The sequence below is a fragment of the Sceloporus undulatus genome, chromosome 5 (assembly GCF_019175285.1).
Source record: "Sceloporus undulatus isolate JIND9_A2432 ecotype Alabama chromosome 5, SceUnd_v1.1, whole genome shotgun sequence".
NCBI classification, from domain to species: Eukaryota; Metazoa; Chordata; class Lepidosauria; order Squamata; family Phrynosomatidae; genus Sceloporus; species Sceloporus undulatus.
This window is the reverse complement of record NC_056526.1, coordinates 130,407,254-130,431,117: the sequence shown is the minus strand read 5'-3', so window position 1 is coordinate 130,431,117 and position 23,864 is coordinate 130,407,254. Positions and strand designations below refer to the sequence as shown.

General features: G+C 36.9%; 1 protein-coding gene across 2 annotated transcripts in view; it reads left to right on the top strand.

Moving 5' to 3' along the window:
- The window catches only part of TENM3 (teneurin transmembrane protein 3), a 1,412,274-nt gene that overhangs the window by 1,167,973 nt on the left and 220,437 nt on the right, over window positions 1–23,864 (top strand). For both annotated transcript variants that reach the window (XM_042468494.1, XM_042468495.1), the window contains one exon: window positions 19,174–19,383. In XM_042468494.1, coding sequence (XP_042324428.1) covers window positions 19,174–19,383 — 210 coding nt within the window. The remainder of the gene's footprint in view (window positions 1–19,173; window positions 19,384–23,864) is intronic.

The window sequence follows — 23,864 nt, the reverse complement described above, 5'->3', positions numbered from 1 at the left end:
AAGCCAAATACATGTTCACCACATACATTTAGAAAGACTTCCAAAACTGTCTTGTATGAGTTGGTGCTACAGATAAATAGTAAAAAAAATAAAGGAACTTCTCTGAATTGTCTTTGTGATTATTACAATAAAATATACTCGTAAGATACACAGTATGGTGAACATACAATTGTGGAAGATAGTGCCTTATGATGGTTGGCTTGCTAAAAACCACAAACAGAAGTGTTCTTATTCTACAACTGCTAAATTTGAAATGGTTATAATAATTCCCAATTTTTTTTTAAACCTTGGCTGCCTTGTGCCAACTATATACAGTTCTTTCACTCTATTTAGTAAGATTTGTAGATGCCTCCCAAACCAGAATCATTGCTGTTTTAGTGACTAAAATAGTGCTTGATTAAATCAAATAAATAACATAAATTCTGGGGGGAAATTGTTGTATTTTTGTTACAATTTCCATTCTATTCAATACTGTTCAGTTTTATATTCCAGTACGTCCTCAAAACTGTTTGAAATATTTGTTTCCTAACACAGATCCTTTATGCCATAAAAAAAATCACAAGGAGATGCTATAACAGGATTTGACACATTTAGTATAATGCATTACGGGTAAGAATGACAGCATATGATAGTTTACTCTTTCAAGAAGCTTTCAAGAGGAATATAGCAGTGAAATATGTTTCCTGTGGAATAAGCACATGACCCATTGCTGATCATAAAAAAAAAATACTGTTCAACACAGATGCTATGTTCAGTGAGCTAGGAAGGTTTAAGTTAGTGTGTTATTGGCTTGTTAGTTGTTGTACCAAACACATTTAATCCTGCCCTTCCTTTTCCGGTCTCCATAGTAAATTATCATAGGCAAATAAATTCAAAGCATGCATTTTGCTTTTTGAAATAGGATTTTTAAATCCTTTCAAAAATGACATTTGAAATAGCATTGAAATTTAGTTTCCCATCTGAAAAGTTAAGGCATGCACATGAAGAATGATGCCATTCAGAGCAAGTATGTGGCAGCACAATTCAATATTGTTTTGTTTTGCTCTTATATGGCATTAATCTTTTAAGAGTATAAGAATAATTTACTCTTCTGTAAAGTTGTTATATGGAGTTATTGAATTTACAGATTGTGTTGATCAATAGAAGCACTAAGAACTACTCCTATGAAATTGTTTCTTGATATTCAAACAGTATTCATGTTATTTGATCAGATGCAAACTAAATCTTTTAACAGACAGTGGTAGTTGCAAGTTACTCACGGACATTATACTTTAAGTAGGTTAAGCGAGATTTCACATCTCCCCCATTCAAATTACCATTCTTGTAGTAAGGAAATAATTTCCAATAATATACAGTACTAATGGGAGGCAATGAACATTACTATTTATTTATTTCATTTCATGTCTATGCAACCTTTCTCCCAGAAAGGAATCCAAGGCAGCTCATAAACAAAACCATCTAAAAATTTTACAGTATTAAATCATCTGGCTAAAAAAAAAGTATAAAATGTATTAACATACAATAGTTAAAAACATGAATAAAACACATATTTCTATATAAATGAAAACATTGTATAGGCATAAAACTGATACAGCCCCTGGTAATGAGAACTTGCCTATATATTAGGTGTTGATATAGGTGAGATATTCTCATTTATAAAATCCCATTCATTTAAAATACATCATAGACATTACTTACTGAAACTATGATGAGCTTAAAAGAGGGGATGTTATCTGCATAATTGCAACAATTAGGTATGCCTGCTTCTATACTCTATGAGTTTCCAACAGTTCTGCTTGGCTATGTAGATGAACAAATATATGATGCACAATAAGAAATGGTTCCGAATTTGTTGATTGCGCTAGAATTTTGATTGCCAAAAACTTGAGAAGCAATACTTATCCACATTCTGAAGATGATTGTGGAAAATGTGGATATTTGTAGAAATGACAAAGCTAGTAAAGTGTGTGTTCACAAACAGATGATAGACAAAAGACAACCTATTTTTAAAAAGCCCTGGTGGAGTTTATTGATTTTATGACACTGGAAATAAGTTGGCAATTAAAAGCTATTAAAGCTTTTCCTTGTTCTAATTAATTCAATGAAAAATAATTTGTTTACATTGCTTCTTTGTTTTGTGGCTCCAGAGGTGAGTTATACTACATTTTCAAAGAATACATAGAGACATATAGTTGGAGGAAATCAGGCTACAACGTTTTTGATTAGGGGTGCACATTAATGCTATTCAACACCTTTATCAGTGACTTGGATGAAGGAATAGAGGGCATGCTTATTAAATTTGCAGATGACACCAAAATAGGAGGAGTAGCTAATACTCTAGAGGACAGGATCAAAATTCAAAATGACCTTAATAGATTAGAAAGCCGGGCCAAACCTAAAAAATGAGCGTCAACAGGGAGAAATGTAAGATACTGCACTTAGGTAGAAAAAATGAAATAAATAGACATAGGATGCGGAACACCTAGCTTAAAGAGACTGTGTGTGAAAGGGATCTAGGAATTCTAGTAGACCACAAGTTGAACATAAGTCAACAGTGCGATACGGCAGCTAAAAAGGCCAATGCTATTTTAGGCTGCATCAATAGATGTATAGTATCTAGATCAAGGGAAGTAATAGTGTCACTCTATTCTGCTTTGGTCAGACCTCACTTGGAATACTATGTCCAGTTCTGGGAACCACAATTAAAAAAGGATGTTGATAAATTGGAGTATGTCCAAAGGAGGGCCACCAAAATGGTGAAGGGCCTGAAAACCATTCCTTATTAGGAAAAATGTACAGAGCTGGGTATGTTTAGCCTGAAAAAGAGACAGTTAAGAGGTGATATGATAGCCCTGTTTAAGTATTTGAAGGGGTGTCACATTGAGCATGGAGCAAGCTTGTTTTCTGTTGCTCCAGAGACTAGAACACGGAACAGTGAATGCAAGCTACAGGAATAGAGATTCCACCACCACATTAGGAGAATCCTGACAATGAGCTGTTCAACAATGGAACACGCTCCTTCAAAGTTTGGTATATCCTCCTTCTTTGGAGGTCTTTAAGCAGAGGCTGGATGGCCATGTATTGGGGATGCTTTGATTGTGACTTCCTGCATGGCAGAGGTTGAACTGGATGGCCCTTGGGGTCTCTTCCAACTCTATGATTTTATGATTTCTATGAGCTTGGCAGCCGAGATGGCCATGTGGATCATATCAGTCAATGAACCAATAACTTGGCCTGCTTGTTGAGTGATAGCTGGGATGACAGATATGGGATTCCACATGGGTGAACACCACCACTTCATGGCTCCCCTGCCACCAGGGGATGTGACAAAAATTGACACTTCCCAGCCTGGGTATGATCTTTGCCACCCAGAGTCCCATCAGGGGACATCCCCCCCCTCACCATTTAATTGGGCCTGCCAAACCCTGATTACTTACTTTCTATATTTGGATCCAATACTGTCACCCCCGAAAAGTTGTGATAATAAGAGAAAACAGTAATCCATCATAGAGTATTGACTTAATTAGAGGAAGGGTGGATGGGATGTCGCTCTAAAGCCAACACTGGAGAACAGCCTTACATCCCTGAGCTCCTGACCAAAATGAAGCCAGCAGCTAGGCTACTCTGGTCCTGCTGAGCAGCCATTTAATTTAGATTCCATTGGCTAGCATTTTTCACTTCTTCTCAAGGCCCACACAAATCATATGGGCCTCTGTAAAGCAGCAGCAGCAGATGGCATCATTGTCAGCATGGTGCCTCTGGGTCCATGCCACCCCAGACTACAGATTCACTCCAAGGTAAATCAAGGAGTGTAGCTTACTGGAAAAATGGGGATATTCTTTTTATATGAATGATTTCATCATTCATATTTTATATTGTATTTCTATCTTAAATAACAAATATTAAATTTTAGATTGCTTCCCCTTTTCCTCAACACCAGATACTTCCTTTCCTGGGGAAAAAAATATCAAAATTGTTTTGCATCTTACCTTAGCAGATGTTATGAATGCATTAGTTTAATAAAATTCACATCCCATAGTGTTATGTTTCAGTATCAAACAATAGATTATTTCATGTTCAGAAAAAACTATAATCTTTGTAGTATTTTTCCTTGGATAAAATTAGGTGACTGACAGAAACTATGGCCCCATACAAACAGGCCAAAATAAAGCTGCTTCAGGTCACTTTGGAGGTATTCTGTTTAAATGATGCATGTGTCCTAAGAGTCCAGAAGCTGCGCCAAAGCTGCCTTCCAGTCCTTAGGACTTGATCGTGGCTTTGGCCCAGCTTCTGGACTCTTAGGACACATGCATCATGTAAACAGCATACCTCCAAAGTGACCTGAAGCAGCTTTATTTTGGCAGTATGTATGGGGCCCATAATACATGCCTGCCCATTTGGGTCAAATTATGCCAAATAGTAACAAGTTTATTGCAGAATCTCTGAGGGAGTCATTGTGCACTCAGTTTTTCTTTTGTAAACTGGCTCATTGAAACAAATCTCGGCAAAGCCATGTTGTTATGAATCATAACAAGCCCATTTCCTATCATCACCAAAGAAATTCCAGCTATCTAAGACAAAAATTTAATGAGAGATGTTCATAAGTGCTCACTGTATTTTTTGTGAATATTCAGAAAGCTATGAACTCTAAGTGGCAACATTGCATATGTTCTCTTTCATGGTGCTTGAATAATTTTCCAGAGAGTGATCACTGCAGCTGCTGTGAATATGGATATTTGTTTATTTTTCACCTTGGTCACTGGAATGCTGACATAGCTAATCTATCCTGCACATAGAAGAGAAGGGCTTCATATACTGTACTGAGGCATTCTTCTGAACAAAATAAAATCAAACGCCATGCTTGGGACACTCAAGTAATCTGCCACGAGTTTATTGGAGCCGTCTCTTCTGATTTTTTATTTATTTATTTATTTATTTTGAGAGAGAGAGAATGAGAGAGAAGAAAAGCAAACACATGAAACATATTCATGAGGAATTTGGGAGGGAAAGAAATGGGAATGTTCTTTCTGCTTTTTCATGGATGTTTGTGAGAGAAAAGGAGATGGCATGGGCTGTCGGGGTGAGTTATAGAATGCATTTTGTGATCTCCCCCTGGTAGTACTGCTCATTATGTTAAACAGGATAGCTCTTAAACCCTCTGTAGTTTTCATTTTATGTGCATTGGCCTTCATTTGCTGAAATGCTTCAAGTTCACAGCACTAAAGTCATTTTGAAAACAGGATGTAATTACAAAGGTTTCTTATGCTTACCCACAGCTTTTTGGGACCAATGTAATTATCATTACATGTGGATACTGTAAATTGAATATCCCTTCCCTAATTACATTAAACTCAAGGGTTAGCTGCTTAAGCATCCAAATAAGAAAAGTTCACCCTTTGCTATAAATAGTCGAATTGTTCTGTTAGTTAAGTTGACCTTTAAAGCTCAGCATTTACATGATATTGTCAGGTGTACATTATAAAGATAGCTTGTAATGAGATCTGTAATGAGTAACCCACTTATAATGGCCTTTTCTAAAAGTTCATTTATTCAGCATTTTCAAACGGCGTGATGAAATTAAAGTTTTAATCTGTGCGTGTCAGGGCCTTTTTAAGGGACAAGCCACACTGTTCTTAGTTGAGTTCCATCCTGCCAACTGCTGGAAGTAGCTTATTATTACTGCCACAGCTTGACAGAAGTTACTATAAATATAATTAGTCTTGCCCGTTAAAAGAAAGTGACTTATTAAGAGAGCATGTGTTTTCTTTGACACAGAGTTTTATGTTCTGCTTCATCCTTCTTTACATATATAAAGGAACTTGCTTTCTTTTTTGGAAAAATATGAGTAATTCCTGTATGATGTCCAGAAAAAAACAGCTTCATCTTCATCCAATTTTTTTTTTTAAAAAAATCCACTGAATGCCTTGGTCAGTGGTATTTTGGGGCCCAAAGGAGAATTCCAATATGTTCTATGGTATCAGATGTCCCATGTTCACAGGCGTGTTTGTGGATGTAGATCAGGATATCCCACAGTACTGAAACATTCAGAGATGGAAGCATGTGTTTACACAAGGTGGAACATTCGTTTTTACTAGCTGTCAACCCTTCTTTGCCAGTTTTTTTTAATGTAACCAACACAAGTTCAGTGGATTTGTTGGGACAATTTTGTCCCAGCTGTTTTTGTCTGTTGAAAAGAACAACAAAAACAGTTTATGGCAGATGGCTGAAATTCTGAGACGTTGTTTACAATTCTTCAGGTGATGACAACGTAGTGAAATGTCTACCACGTTGAACTGAATGTAACAAAAGATGACTCCAGGGGACTAAAATGTTCTCTGTGTCTGGATGAGGGTTAAGAATGCTTACGTGTCAATTTAGTAGTGGCACATTGTGCTTTTGGTATTATTACAGTGATTCTTTACCTTATGAGGGCAATGTGAATCAAAGGTTTCATGAAGAATTGATATTGAATAGATTTCTGCTTGCTCATTTATTAAAAATATTACAGTTCTGTATAGTTATCTCCTGCTGTTTAATTCCGTGGCTCCCCTCCCCATTCTAGCTTCATTAAAACCATACCATTCCCCCGCTGAAGCTTATTTCCCCCAAGGACACCTTCTGCTGAGTGTCCTTTATGAGCTCTCACTTGAAAACAACCACCTGCTTTATGTGGGACAAATGACAAAGTATGCATTGCAAAGGATTTTCCTGCTGTACATAAAGTGACTAGAATTTTGATTATATACAGTGAACAACAGACTGTTGCCAAGTGGTGTACCTTGAATTGCAGTATCCTAATACTTTAACCATTCTGTCTGTTTAGCCTTATGTTCCACATTTTTATACAATTATACTTTGTATACCTTGTTTTTTATTTCAGCATGTTTCTATTAATTGTAAATTTAACATGCATTTGCAGAGTCTTCATTTTCATTAATTATAATAAAACTAAAAGTATTGACTTAATTCTCTGACTTCTCCAATACTGCCAGGAAAAAAAACTATATAAAGAAATTGTCCACATTTAGTTTATTCAGTTATAAAATATATAGTTCTATTTTCTAACACAGGAAATTTAGTGTTATGCATCCTCAATAGAGGAGTGGCATTCTACTGTTTTATATCATGGACTGAATTTATCAGGAGTATCAACTTCACAGCAACAATTTTTAAGGATATATGTGAGGCTAGTGTGTGGCAGTAGCCAAGCAAGGAAAGTGTTCCATTGTGAGGAGCAACAAAGAGAGTATCACCAGGATGACAAATGGAACATGCAAGCTCTCTGAAAACATTGTGGAATGCAGTGAGCCCTTTTCACCTGTTGATTCTTGGCTCAACTACAGTCCAGATATGTAACAACCAACAGATATTTACCATCTGTTGCCTTGTCACTTTTGTGTGAGAACTTGGAAATCTGACCCCCCGCCCCCCAATTCTAAACACATTTTCTTGTAAGTGTGTCAAATTAGTTTAGTAGAACTTTTGGATGAGTGTACTTTGCATTTGTGCCTCCCTTTTATCTCCTGTAATGCAGCTGTTTGCAGTATAGTACAGCAATGTTGTGGGTAACGTATGGTACAGCTCACCTCCTAGCCATAAGGGGAAGAGTGCTTGCTACAACTCCTGGCCAGCAGTTGGAGCTACTGTCATAGTTCTAAATTTGTGTGAGTCAGAGGTTTAAAACAAACTAAAGGAAGACGTTGTTACATCTTGTTTAACTTACCAACAGCCATCATTTCTATGAGATATGAAGAAGCTGATCATTTCATTTTAAGAGGTCACCAGTGGAGGAAAGCATCAGAAGTGTGTCCTCTTAATTAAGGGGAATTTAACCTGGAAACAAAACCTAAGGAGGGGAGTAAAGTAAAGGCTGAATAGAGCAGAGGGAAGGACAAATGTAGGAAAAGTGTGATACACACACAAATACCACTAAGACTGACTTTGCTCCCTTCAACCCATTCCAATTCCCTGGACCACCCTTTTTCTAACAAAAAAGTGGAGCGGAAGGAATTGCCTTTCCTGGATGACTTCAGCATTGACAAAGCATTTTTAAATAGCTTGCATTCTGCTACAGTGTTCATCCAGAAGTGGATTCCTAGACATTCCAGGTTAGGAAGAGGTTTGTTTTTATTCTGTGGCATTTTTTGCAACCCATATAACCCCAGGGATGCTGGGACAAAAAAAAAAAAAGGGGGGGGAAGCTGTCAGATCTGTTGCAGGTACCAATCAAAAGTTAGGAAAAATCTCTTCAGGAACAGATACAACAAGAGTAGGGCAGTTCTGGCCCACAGGTACCATATGAATCCTGGAGCACCCCACCAGTCCCCCAAATCTCTTGTGGACACCCCATCCCTGACACTTTGAAGAATCAGTGGATGGAAAACAAGCACTTGGTGGGTGGTGAACCTGCAGTAGAAGAAATGTTAAAAAATTGGCCCCCGTCTCTCATGTAGTTGCCCATCCTTGAATACCATGGTCTTTAGTAACAACAGACTTTTTCTCTGTCTTGATGTGTCATCTGATTGAGTTAAAGAAGGAATATTGGCTTGTTGCTTGACATGTCCTAACATTTCTCTCCTTTCTCAGCAGTACACAGAAGCTGGAATCTACAGGTTCCTGGCATTTAGATTGTTTGCTGATACCTAATGCAAACAATTGTCCATTACATTAATCTGTAAGGACAGTCAGAATCTGGGTGTAAAAATGGTATTAGCCTGTTGTTGTTTTTCTGCTTTCTATGAATCATCTTGAGTGAGTGATATAATGAAATTGAAGAGAGGGACAATCTAAAATCCAGCCTGTTCTAGTCTGGATTTTGTACCGTCACAGCTTTTAAAATCTTCTGTGCATCAAGTGATAACAATGCCAGTTAAATCCATTTCAGTTCTAGATTGTAACACAACAGATTCTGGAAGAAACAAGGGGGGGGGGTTGGTTTGCAAGACATTGATTTTAAAATATTTCTCTACATATTTATAGATCTCTGGGGTAGACTCAATCGGTAAAAAAATTTATCATTAAAAAGTGAAAAGCTTTAAGGAGTTTAAAGGAGGTAAGACCACCTTAATGCCTTGCCTCAGTTTGAAAGTTTATTTTTCATTACACTTTCAAATACTTTGATTAATTCCATATCCATTTTTACTGACACATTTTCATGATATACTTCTTCCAGCTGTGACATGAAAGACTCAGCAGGTGATAAAAAGAGAGGTGTTCATTTATTAAAACAGTAAGGAGCAAATTTAGAAACAAATGAAAATGCTCTGCTCTTAATTTTTCATACTTTACTAATAGCATGTTTTTTAAAAAAAAAATGAAACAAAACCTCGATTTATAAATATCCTCTGTTTCCTCTCAACCTTTGGTTAGATTAATAAGTTTTTCTGGAAACTGGGTCAAATATAGTAAAAGAAAAGTAAAAATTTATGTCCAGAGAATCTTTGCTTGTCACATGAGTAACACATTAGAGCATTCAAAGATATAGTCTTGTTAGTCTGTAAAATCAGTATGGAGATTGTGAATCCACTCAGATCCCAGGCCAACCAAAACAAGAGTCTACCAAAATTAAATGGAGTCTCTGGTACACCAAAATGATGCTTTATTGAGCCATTGGACTGTGGAAATAAAACCTAAAGGCAAAGGTAGCTCATATTCTTTCAGCTGATTGAAGCTGTCCTTCATCACAAGACCAGATTATTGGCCCAAATTTCCCTGATCTTTAACATTTCTGCCTTGTTCTGAAAAGTGCTGGAATCACTGGAAAGCTGATATATATCATCAGATCAGAAGAGAGTTTCCCTCTCTGACTCCTTCCTCCTTGCCCTTTAAAATGACAAATTTATTGCAATTTGTTTCTCTTTCTTTAGCTGATTTGTGTGCATGTTGTTTTCTTCCTCTTTCTCGCTATAACCTTTCTTGTGAGCTACATCTTAAGTTACAACATTTCAACTTTTTCCCCTGGAATTTTGCAAGCTTAAATAGTTTCTCTAGGTCTGCTTCAACTATTTAGATTAAAAGGAGTTGCTGCTGAATTTGCAGAGCATTCAGGTGGGATTGTGCTTTCATGCTCCTTCAAACAGATGGATAACCTCTGTCTGTTGATAGATTTGGATGGCCTAGTTGGCATTTCTTTTATCCTAGAACATACACTGAAGCATTTGGAAGCTCTTTTGTGAAAGCTTAGCTACTCTCAGTTTTAGATGTATACAAACAGTATTTTTTTCTATTCTGGGAATGCCCTCCCTCCTGTTGGCTAAAATTGGTTATGACCTATGCATCTTCTGTGTTTTTAAGGCCAAATTCATAAGGCATAAGTGATGCTAAAATTTTTAGACCAAATTCATAAGGCTTAAGTGATGCTATTTGTGTTATTGGTCAATTTGTCCAAACCCCAAGGACTATCTTTTTAATTTCCTGGGTTTTTCTTTTGGTAACACCGAATTTCCTGTTTGATTGTAGTGTTGTTCCTAGGACCTTTAATTTCATCTTGTCTTTCATAACCCCAAATGTCTTGAAATAATGATTTGTCCAGTTTCTTTCAATCTTGATCTGAGATAGAAAGTATTTTGTGACATGAAATCCTGCTTAGTTTGTTCCACACTATTGATGGATTCCACACACAGATATACATACACACACATTGAGAGTACCTCTCTTTTCTCTTTTAAGTGGACTTATTCTGGACTTTTAAAATTCAGTTTGACTTTGTGTTTTTTGGTTTTTTTTAATAAGATTGTTAAAGTGTTAGGTGACATGTTTAACAAATTAATAGCATTTAAAGAGTCACATGACATTAACTATTATAACAGGATTTTTCTGGTAATAGCTGTATGATTCAAGCAGCTATACTTACAATATTGAACATGCAATATCTGCCTTATGGTATTGGTAGCTCAACTGAGATGTTTTCTGCTATCTGTTCCTGAATCTTTCAGTCCAGTTTACAGTACTGTGTGATTGTAGCAGAGCCAGTGGCATCCAACTTTTGTTTTGTTTTAAGTTTAAACTTTCTAGATTCTTGGCTGGGGTGTTTCATTTGTTTTGTGATTAGGAACATTTTCTGTGCATGGGCAAAGCTGATAAATTCTCACCCAGCAGTGAAACAAATTACAGACTTGCTCTGATGAAACCATCAATAATTAAAACATGCCATTTTAATAGTGAGAATACTATCATTTACTGTAGCATTTAGGTTTGTTGTTGTTGTTAATTTTCTAATTCTTTGAATACCATCTAAATTATAACATGTTCAGGAAGTTCTTTTAAAACATGACTCATATGAATGAGGATAATGTTGGTTGAAACACTGGAAAATACTATTAAACTTACAGTGGAATGAGAATCTTAATGCTACTTCTGTTTGTGCTGGACTTTATTAATCCTTGCTTCTGCTAATTTAAGTATACCTGTTTGAACGTTTACATCACTTCTAATGCAATTCCATACATGTGTACTCAAACCTAAGCCACGTTGAATTAAGTAAGACTCACTCCCAGATCTAACTGAACACTGCAGTTAACTACCTATATGGCTTTGGTCCAGGCTATTTGAAGGACCGTATCTCTCTGTACAAGCCCCCAAGAATATTGAGGTAATTGAGAAAGGTCCTCAGGCATGTTTGGTGGGAACAAGAGAAAGGGCCTTTTCAGTGGCTGCTCCCAAGCTCTGGATCTCCCTCCCTAGGGATGCAAGGATGTCTCCATCCCTGCTGTCCTTCCGGCAGCAGGTAAAGATGTTTCTGTGCTGCCAGGCTTTTGCATGACAGGGATGCAATTTTGTTTTGGTTTGGTTTTTTTAAAGAGTTTTAAACTTTAAATTTTAATAATGTAATGTTTTTAATTGTTTGTATTCTTTAATGGTTTTTTAAAATTGCATTTTGCATATTTATAGTGTTTTAACTTGGACTGATTTAGCTTTGTAAGCAGCCTTAAGTCCTGTACTGGGAGGAAGGCAAGGTATAAATAAACATAACAACAACAACAACACTTTAGGTTAATGGTAATTGAAATGTTTTATGGTATACATATCCATCTGTATTTTCCATTTTTAAGCTGAAATTTATAATACCTGAAATTTGTCATACCTAACCTAACTACCCTGGTTGCGAACTCCATAACATGGAGTATTGGATGATCCCACCTGCCCCTCCCAAAAATGAAAATCTTAAAATCTGAAACTGCTATATATGTGGCTTGAATGGAGTGTATAAACGTTTGTCACTGTGCGTTTATTAGACTTTGTAGGAAATGTACACATAGGTGCTTTACAGACCTCCCAAAAAAGGGCGGTCTGCCGGCGCCGCTAGTTGCTGCGTCCGGGAACCGAAGCGGCCAAACCACGCAATTCCCGGACACAACAAAAATGCGGATTCTTTTTGCGCCATGGAAATGGCGCTCCAAAGCGCCAATGGTGCAGTGGCGGCATCACTTCTGCCATGCAACATGCAGAAGCTAGGCATCCGTGACAACAAGATGGTGGCGCCCTGTAGAACTGGGCCCGACATTTTGTACATACTGAGCGTGTACTAGGGTTGGGGCGTCTGGAAAGGATGCCCCTTTCTAACCCTAGTACGTGCTCGGCACGTACTTTCGGCGCGTGTGTAACGCGCCATAGAAGCATTGAAAAGAAGAAAGTGTCCACATTTTCTATTCTAACTGCATAGCTCCCAAGAAAAATTCCAGAGCGTCATGCAGTGACAGAATATTATACATTCCAAATCAGTGTAGACACTAATAAATCATGGCAAATTTTTGCTTGTAGGAGATTTTGTATAAAATGATGGAATAACTGGGAGATTTTGTAAAGAGTAGTATGCACACTGGATTAAGACAATATGCACAACTTCCCTTTCATTCTGCATTATGCTCAGTTTCTGTGGAATATACATAGTGTTTTGGATTCATATATTAAATTCATATTAAATATTAATGATGAATAGGTTTTAGCCTGGAGATGTGAACAACCAGGTTTATGGTTTATAGTTATGGAGAAATACAAGTCCCTTTAAGAGTGTTTCCTTTGATCTCTGTGAAATGGGGTACCAAGTTTGGGTGTATAGATAAATCCAATCCAAGTTTTGAAAGGGACATACCGATAAATAAAAATTACAATTAATTGTATTTAATTCATATTGAAGTGGAGAGTGATTCAGAATCAATCAAGAGGAAACATAGGATTGGATAGCTAAAACTTCCTTTTCAGAAAATAAAAGCCTAAGAATAACTCACTAAAGAAGGTTATAAATACCTTTTCTATAGAAGTTTATAGATGCTTTGTCTTTTTTAAAAAGTAAATAAATAAAAGATATGTCTTTTAGGCTGTCCACAATATCCTCAGCCCATAGTTTAAAAAGTTCCATCAGAAATGCTTCTTTTTTTCCCCCATCAGCAAAATAAGGTAGAATGCTGAAGAAATTAGACAACAACTTTTTTGTGGTAGCAGCTCAATTTTGGAATTCTCTAGGGAGATTAGACTGGTTATTCTGAAAAAAGATGCAAATATTTTGCTCTACATCATTTCTGGATTATTCTAAATGCGATTAATTTCTCTCTTTATGTTTTTTAAAAACCTTAAAATGTGTTCTTACCATGCTTATTATTACAGTAGCCCATCCAGACCTCCCGCAAAAACAGGAAATCGCCGGTATTCAAGCCCCAATGGCTTGAATGGTGGCAGTGTGCCCTCTATTTTGTCTCCCTCCATTTGCTGCCCGTGAACAGGCAAGGGATGCAATTTCAAAGTCTGCAAAAATGGAGGGGCAACTGTGTTTAATATTTTTGAGGAAAACTTGCATTGTTTTGAGAACCCTTTGAGGCTGGAAGGAGACTCATTAATAATTTTTTTAAAAAAAAAATGCCGCTAAATTTCTTTTTCATCAACTACTTTGAGCAGTAAGAGGCGCTCTGGAAGCATTTTGCCATTAGTACACTGTGCACTACATGTTCTGACTTCCATGTGTGGACCAAAGTTCTGTAAATGTCACTGTATAGTTAAATAGACTACGGAAATACTGAGCCAAAACTGCTTGACAACATAATCCTATACATATTTGGTGTAAGTCCTGTTTAGTTCATCATGGCTTACTTTCAGATAAGAGGGTGTAGGACTACATCCTACTCAACTGTGGAACTCCGTACCCAAGGAAGTTAGGCTGGTTCCATCTCTTTTCAGCTTCTGATGAGCAGCCAAAACAGTGCTGTTCCATCCAGTATTCAGTGGTTGAAATTGCTGTTTTACTGGTTTGAAAACTGGATTCTAGGATTGTTTTTAAACTATTTTTAGGAGTTTTTAAAGAGTATTTTAATGTGCTTTTTTTAAAAAACAAAAACAAAATTATCTTCGCATTGTTTTAATTGGTTTTCATTTGTTCATTGCCTCAGGGGTACTTGTGGGCTAGGACAACATACAGAAATACTTTGAATAAATAAATAAATAAATAAATAAAATAATGTGGGCAATAATTCATTTAATGTCAAAAGATGCTGAAATGAACTGGGCTGAACAAATAATTGTCGGGTTTAGCAAGCAAGACTAATCTGAATTATGAGTAGTTATCTGAAATAGAAATGGCCAATAAAAATAGAAATAAGAATAGGACAACAGTTGAAGCAACATTATGGCCTTAATCCTGTTGTTAGTCTGTTGAATCAATTGATGAGTAGTGAGTTAACACTTAGGCAAATCCCACTGATTGAATGCGTCTTCTCTTGTCAAGGCTACTAACAGAATTCAGGCCTATTTAATTATTGGTTAGAGTTGGAAATCTGTGTTGTGAACAGTACCATCACCAGGATACATTACGAGTGAGGAAAGAATGCCTCTTCATCCTTCAAAGGCATGATCATAGTCTAGTACTGATTTATTTCACTGAAATGTAAGAATGAACAAGCATCCACTGGATTGAAACATGCTGCACAGGTATGGATTGCTCATACTTGATTGTTCCAGAAGGGAATACCTATAAACTAGAAAGACTTGGAAGAGGTGGGCATAATACAGTGGGCCCTTGGTATCAGCTGGGGTTGGGTTCCAGGACCCCCTGTGGATACCAAAATCCATGGATGCTCCAATCCTATTGAATACAGTGGCATAGTAAAATGGTGTTCCTTATATAAAATGTCAAAATGAAGGTTTGCTTTTGGAATTTTTATATTTCAAAAATATTTTCGATCCATGGATTAAAAAAATCCTTGGATATGGAGGGCTAACTTTATTGCAGTACATCAGAGGATGGTTTTGGGGTGCGGGAGTAAAACTTGAAAAGGAGAATGTTGATCTTCTCTTTGGAGAGTATCACCCAGCACTCTGCCTACCTGCTTCAGCTCTAATCAGGAGCAGCTGTGCATAATTAGGCACTGAAGCTTTAAATGGAGTTGGCGTCTTTCAGAATGGAAACAGTCAGGGGGTCCATGCTTAGATTCCAGGACTGGGAGCTTTTCTAAAGATGCAAGAGCAGTCTCCTTTATACTGCTCTGTTGCTTTAAGGCAATTTAGCTTCACAAAAGAACGACGGCTGTGGATTTTACAGGCCTGAGCACCAAGAAAACAATATTTTAAAATCTGAAAACCCTGAAACATTCCCCTTATGTTTAACTTGAAATTCATGCTGAGTTCTGTCTAGCTGTGCAGACTTTCACTTTGGCACAGAGCAATGTGTTACGCTTGCTAACTTTTCAAAAAGCCCTCATTGAGAATGGTACATCAGATCAGTCTACTGAAAGTACATTAGTTAGGTATAAGATCCAACCATCTCTTTGAACAGACATATCCATTCCTGTTGGAGATGGAGGGCAGCAATGCTTGATTGGAAATGGCATAACTTCTCCTATAGCAATGAACATGCTTACCTTGGTAGCACTATTTGGCATTTCATTTCATTTTGGTTTATTTTTAAACCAAATACACAAACAGATGTATTTTAACTACATATATTTGAAACCGAAATTATCTTTATGGTAGATGTAAGCAAAGAACATTTTATGTTCCTAAGATGAGCTCTCTGTAATAAATACTGACAAACTTAATTTTAATTTTTAAACTACTATTGAGATGTTTAATGTTATTGGATTCATCCAGGACTTCATTTGAAGATTGCAGGGTTTATGGTACCTAAAAGCAACAGGTTTTACTGATCAAAAGTTAGAGTTAATTGTTTGAATCAGGTTTGACAGTCCTTGTTACTATTTTAACTGTTTTAATTTGATGGCTTATTAATTTAAAAAACATTTGTACTATATATTGTTTTAGCTTTATTTTGTTTTGACATATATTGTATGTGTATTGGGTCCCACATTGGGGAAAAGGCAGATTATAAACTAAATAAATAAACTTGTAATAATAGTTTTCACTCTTGGTTGAAGGGCTAGACATACCAGTGATCACATATTAAGTATGTCCATGTCCTAAGCAACCCAGAGAGGATATGTGGTGGGCATGCCCTTTAGAAACAACAGAGGCATGTTCATTTCCCAGTGCTTTTTCCAGCCATAGAGTAGAGACAAGGAAATCTAGAAGAAGGAGTCCATCCCCACAACTGAAACAACTCAAGGGAAGGGACTACTGACAAAATGGCAGTCTGGTTCCAATAAGAAAGCCAAAAAGTAACAGAATTGGAAGGGGGGGTTGAAGGGAAAAATAGAGACTTTATGTGGGGATTGTGAGGGTGAGTAATAGAGCCTAAAATACCAAGAAACAGCCAGCGATGCCCAAAATGGAAGGATAGAGGGTATTGGTAAACAAGAAATGTTGCAGTAATCGCAATTGTGAATTCTCTTTGCCATAGGCTTAAGAATATTGGCTATTGCTGTCATGTAGGAACAGGTATATTTATTTGAATTCAAATGGCTGCTGAATGACAGTTGCTATGTACAAATGATGACTTTGCATGTAAACCAGTTAAGGGAGTTATGGTTTCCCCACAAAATTTATACAAAGTCCCCATTGCAGTTCCTTATACTGTAGTGAGACAACTGTGGAAATATCTATAACTATCACAGTTTAAGTAATGAGGATTTGTTAAGCATACTTCCCAGAGGGAGAGCTTCACACTAAGTACAATGGTTGCCCAGTATTAAAACTGTAGATAACAAGACCTGTGCAGTTACAAATAATTGTGCTTTGTGTGCACTCTGCCACAACACTTTTCAGTAATGCTATTTGCATGTAGAGTTTTAATTAACAGATAACTGTCACCACAGGTTGACTGCAGAAGGCTCTAGTATCCAGCAGAGAGATAAATGCCAGTGCCAAGTTATACAGGTTGGATAGCATACAGGGGGTCTATAATATAAAATGGATTTATAATTAAAAGTCACTTATTACAAAGTTATTGTGTTACATAAAGGAAGGAGAATGGCTGAAATCTGGCAGTTTCATGTTGTACCATATAACATATGCTTTTTCTCTTGACTCAGCTGTGTATAATATAGTTATATCAGGGAAATGGTTGGCTGTACACCTTTATAGTGTGCACACAGAAACCTACAAGTGTTAGTTTTGTTACTGTTGAGCCCCCATTTTAAGGCACCATAGATCAATATTATTTTCATTTTAAAAATTTAACTTTGTATGATGTTTTTATTTGAGATGCCTAATAAAGGTTATGGTATGGTATGGTATTTTCATTTCATAGATGAAATGATGAAGCTGAGTGTCATGTATTCTCCTGAATCCATCCAATGGAGTCTTCACCCTGGAGTCACCCAATGTCGGGGGGGGGGGGGGGGTGGATGGCCAAAAGGGCACATTTGGCCCGCTCCTTTGCTGTGGCAACAAAGGTCTCTTCATTAGGAGGCCTCTGCCACTGTGGCAAAGCTGGGAGGGATGCAGCAGAAGGAGTGTCCAACTGGGTATCACCACTCTTCTGGGCTGTCACCCAATGTGGTCTGTAGCCCTTGCACCCCCTATTGATGCCACTGAGTCAATAATTAAGGTGAAATTTGGACTTGGACCTCACAATTCCAAGTTTTTCAAAATTATACAGGAAATTGCAGTTGTTCCCCTTGGATTAAGCCTCACAAGCAACTGTAACAAGTTGGCCAAGTAGCCTACTCAAGATTTCAGGAATGCTCTTTAATATCTCTGTTATTTTTATTCTTTGTTGACCTCTTAAAGTATATGATAAAAGGGGTTAAAATCAAGTGTAATCATGAATGCAAAAAGACACATTAAGCTATGTTCTTGCAGGAAAACAAATACGGTACAGTGATCCAATATTTGCCTTTATGTTTGGAGGCTCAAAAGAGTAGGGAGTGCTCAACTGGAGTAAGCAGTTGTGTCAGCATTCTTAAGAAGCCCTGTGTGCAGGTTATAGAAGCACTAGATTCCTTATAGGACTCTAAATCACTGTACAATTGTTATCAAAGCCCTGTCATAATACAATGAAATCTGCAAAATTAATTGACCATGTGAAGATTGTCTGATTCTAAGTGTTAGCTATGTGAAAATAAATTTCTGGTATTTTAACTTAAAGCTAGGCCAATCTCTTTATATCTGGTATAAAACCTAATTCCACTATGAAGGTAGTGCTATGTTAAAAATTTGGGCAAATATAAAGAATTTGGGCAGAGGGTTTGGATAAAACAATTGTTTTGTTTATTGCAGAGTTATTTTTGTTTTCCATCTTACAAATACTTCATTTGAATGAGTAACCCTTTCCCAGTGTGAAGTCTGTATATGTGTGACCTCATTTCTCAGGTGTTTCTTGAAGTCTAAAGTCATAAAATGTCTAGTCCATCCAGTCTTATCTATGATTCTTCAGCACTGTCATCTACTTGGCTGATATATATAGTGAAAGAATGGATTTACACCATATGGGTTATGTAAATATTTAGCCTCTGAAGCTAGAACAAAAGTATTGGGTCTTTAGTTTGCAGACATAGATGTAATGTTTTAAAACTCTAAGTTTTACACTTAATGATCAAAATTATCCATGTCTGGCATTTAACTCTTTTATACATGGAAAATAGATAGAATCTATAGGATGTGCACAGCAAATATAGTCCTTTGCATTTTGAATTTGCACCATATTTCCCACCATATGTTACCATTTTATTTGACCATGATTTCTTAAAGTATTTTAGCCAGAAAGATAAAGGAAGTAAGCAGCAACTGATCTGTCACTCATTTTGTCCTAACCATTTTTTTAAAAACATATTTTTTTATTTTTTTCCTTAGGTCCTCCCATGCCATCCTCTTCATCTAGTCAATCCGTTATTGAACATTTACATTCCCCACCTCCATCACCTAATCTCCATGACAACCAGAGATGGTTGCTAAGTACTAGTGCTATCCAGCCAGTTCAGGACTCTGACACTGATGAGGACTATACTGCCAGCTCTTATCTAGTACAGACCGGTCCCGTTTCAGTTTTTGCCTCAGGTCATGGTAAGAATAATATCATCTTGTCCATAGTACATTTTCTTACTTTTGTCCTGTAATAAAAGCGTCTGATGAAATATTATCCAGATGGTTTTATAGTTAATATTTGAGACCATGTGTGGGTTGCATAAATGCATTTATTTTGTTTGATGAAGTTAAGAGGAAGAAGCAATACAGAATCACTTTTATTATTCATTCATTTTAATAATTAGTAAAGTCATCCTAATTTAATCTGCATGTAATAGCCTCCTAATTACATAGGAATCACTAGTACTTAATTGCATAGAATGTTATAAGTTGCAGTCAGCATCTGCTTAAAGTACAGCGCAGTCTTCTACACATCCACTCATAAGTAAGTTTGATTTAATGCAGTGGGGCTTATATGCAGGAGAATGTGTCCTTGGGTCACATGCAGGGAGAAAGGTGGCATATAAATTCAATTCAATTACAATAGAATTAATATAGCATGGATAAGCAACACAGTTCCCCCTAGCTGTTCTAAATTACCACGCCAAACATCCCAGGCTATTGGTCATGGTGGTAGAGGATACTGAAAACTGTAGTGATGTGTAAGACTAGCCTTAAGTATTGTTTCTTTTTCAGTGGCTTTGCTATGGGAATATTTTCTAGTCAGCTGTTTTTAAAAAAAAAACTGGAAAGCTTCAAGGTTTGTAAACTTATGAGTAATTAACAAAGTCTGGATGCAAGCACACAACTATGAAAGAGTATCTTTCCAGTTATGTGGAACATTTTCACAGTATATTATACCTATATAAGCTTGTCAGCAGTAAGATGATGATGTTTTTCAGCCAGACTGAAACTAGATGTATTTAAGTCATTGGATTTTAAGTTAATCATGACTAATTTAAATCCTACTGATTTCAGCAGGTCCACTGTAGCCATGACTAAAGAGCTTATTGCATGAACTTTAAAACGGGCTCAAGCATCTCAGGCTGCAGTCGGGAAGTGAGATGGAGGCAGGGATTATCACATGCTAAATTGCTGCCTAATTGCTGGACGTCATCAGCCCAGGTCTAAGCCAGGTCCCAGCCATACTCTGGCAGTGCTTTCTCGAAGTAGGAAGCTTTCTGGTTTCTAAAAAGTGCTGGCGGAGCGTGGCTGGGACCCAGGTTGATGGCAGCTGGCGATTTAGCATATGATAATCCCCGCCTCCATTCTGCTGCATCTTGGCTGCAGCCTGGGATGCTTGAACCGGTTATAAAGTTCACGCGATAAGCTCCTAAATCTAGATCCATTCCGACCCTATGACTTACAATTTAACTACTGTATTGCCATGTAGTAAGTTAGGAATCATTCAAAAGTTTAGAAAATTTCCAGTATTTGCATTGATGCTGATAATACTGCAACAAAAGAAGCAAATAATTGCCTCTTTAAAAAGAGAACTTCCAAAAGACATGTAGGCAGGGGGTGAAGACTGTGGCCTTGTGACTACACTTCTAGCAACTCTAGCCTGCTTAGCCAGTAGTGAGGAGTAGTGGGAATTCTGGAACATCTAGAGGGTTGCCCGATTCCCATCCTTGATCTAGAGCATTTGATAAGGATTTGTAATGCTTCCAAAATGTAACCTGAATTACAGTGAATATTAAAAAAATGGCTCAAAAACATGTGTTCCAAGTGTCAGGGAACCTAGATGACAAGAATCCTGAACAGATGAGAATCCTTGTAAGGAAGTAATTCTGGAAATCTGAATAGGCTAGCTGTTGCCCTGTTAAATGACTTATCCCTTCCACAAGGTTCTTTTCCCCTCTCTCTGTAATATTATGTTAGCAGTGAAACATGTTTTACATTTTCAGGAGGTGTTGTTCAAGTGGTTAAGAAAATTCTTAGTGCAGTTTATGGTTCTTTAATTTTTTGTTTAATTATTTTTCTTTTAAGCTGATAAAAGATTCAAAAAGTGGGCTTGAGAAACAGCACCCTTCAAAGAAAAATGCAGTAGTAGTGATTTTGTTTACTAGGATTCATAGCCTGACTCAGTTAAAACCAGTTGGGGAAAAGTAGAGTTACTATTAAAGATGACAATGAATCATTTCACATGTAAACTCTCATATTACAAAAATGTAATAAAACTCCCAACATAACTAATCTCAGGCAGATGATATTATAGTGTATGTTACAGAGAGATTCTGATTGCTTTGATGACAAGATAAAATTATTGACATCTATATTTTACTTGATCCAGTTAATGTAATTGTTTTCTAGGTTTGACTGTAAAACATATCTTAAATATACGTATATAATCTGCAGCCTCCACCAAAGAAACTGCTTCAGAATGTTACACTATTAATTCCTCCATGTGGCAAGTGTATTGGGAAGGTGCAGTATTTGTTTCTATAGTTTCTGGAGATTTTTAAAAATAATATCGAAACAATTTTTTTGTTGTCCTGGGCTATTTTCTTGTAGTTCCTGGCATGAACTACAACACTTTTCCCCCTCTCTGGAGTGAATTTGTTTTTAGTTCTAATATATATCAAAGGAAAAATGTATCCTCCACATTTCTCTCAATCTCTCTTTGCTCTTTCTTGTTTGTTTGTTTTTATGGTGCTATAATGGATCAGATAAATGACACTTCTACACTATAGCACTACATCTCTAAGAATTTAAGGGGAAAGTGGAGAAAACCTTTTCAAAGTGTATGAATACTTCTGCAAACAGAGCTCAGCTTTAAAAAAAATCTTCCAAAAAATACAAGCAGAAATCACTGAAAAGAAAATAATGAGAGGATATGGAGGCAATAACCACTAGCAAAACCTAGCAAAATCCAAGGAGTTATATCACCAGAACTCCTAATTATCCGAACTCATTACCAGGGGGTTGGACCTGAAGGCCCATAGGGCACCTTTCAGCTCTATGATTCTATGATTCATGCTTCTTCATCTAGAGAGTACTGTTACACTGTGGTATTAATCACACCCTTTCCTCTTCATCTTGTCCTACTTGCTGTAATTTTTAAGTTGGGATCAAGATACAGAAAGGCTACATAAGATCCTCAGTTTCTAAAATTTGGAGTGGGCTCTACACTGTGCTAAAAAAAGAAGTTGTGCTAGATTTATAAAATATTAATAACAGGTTTTGATTAATCTTCATATGATGTAGCTGAATTTTGAATAGTTCATGTGATGACTCATCTATTGCTAAAAGTTGTGACATATTGCTCAATGCTTTGCAATATTTTATTGTTTGTTTGTTTGGAGCAGAAGATCTCAAAACATGGGAAGGTTCATATGACCCACCAACCAATCTGGACCTGAATCACATAGGGTTTTAGAGGTTATATCTAGCACTTTGAATTGTACAGCCAGTGGAGCTCTTGCAAAAAGAGAGTTGTATGTTCCCAGCAGTAGCCCCAGTTAACAATCTGGCTGCAGCTCTTTGGTCCAGCTGATGTTTCTGAACACTCATCAAAAGCAAACCAAGATAAAGCATGTTACAGTAACCCAGACTGGATGTATCCAAACCCATGTATCCAGATTCTCAAAGAATAGGCACAATTGGAAATCCTGGATGCAACATGATTGTGAGCCCATTAGAATTTTATTTCTATGACTTTATTTTCCTTTTAGAACATGTAACTGGTGACCATCACCATATCACATGGAAGCAAATTCTATAGTTTAAAATTGCAGGCAGTTGTTGACTCCAGATAAACCTAATCAGGATTATTTTTCCTAGTATATTCTGTACAAACACACACAAACAAACACACATACCAGTAATGCAGCTAAAGTGCTAATTCCATTTCCTGATAATTGAGAGCCAGTCTCTGTGTATCATTACATGCACGTAAGCATTTCATACAAACAGGTTTTACTCTTTAAATAGCAGCTATGAAGGAGCAAGCAGAATCAGAGTGCATCTAGGGTCGGGGGCTATTTTGGTCATATGGCCTCTTTGAACAGAAAAGCCCAGTGTGTATCTCCCATAGGGATAAAATAATTCCATGTTTGGCATTTGCTGAGTGGCTGAGTTTTATTTTTAATCAAAAGTTGAAAGGCATTCAATACTATATTAAATCCCCCTCCCCCAAATCCCTTATTAACCTCGTAGGGAGGTTTCTAGTGAGAACACTTGTAACAGCTATAAGATGGGTAAATAATTTTGTGTTGAAACCACTGCATACAGAGAAAGAGTTTACCTTACTCCCCATATACTGGAGACCTAATCCTCCATGGGAAGGGGGTATGGTTGCTATTTTGAGAATGAAAAGCATGGATATTAAATGCTTTAAAACATTTTCCAGCACATGTTCTGAGTTAGAAATGAATGAAAGCTTACTCCATGGCACCTACAACTAGGGCTGATAATATGGTTCAGTCCAGTATCACCATACCGTAAGTTGGAAACAGAGGTGTGGTAATACCAAATTTAGGCAGTTTGTCAGAGCTGACAAGCATCTTTTTTTCCTAGAGAGGGATTGTTCTGTCAAGCAACATTGTCAATTTTGATTTCTCTCAGTTTTTTTTATTTTC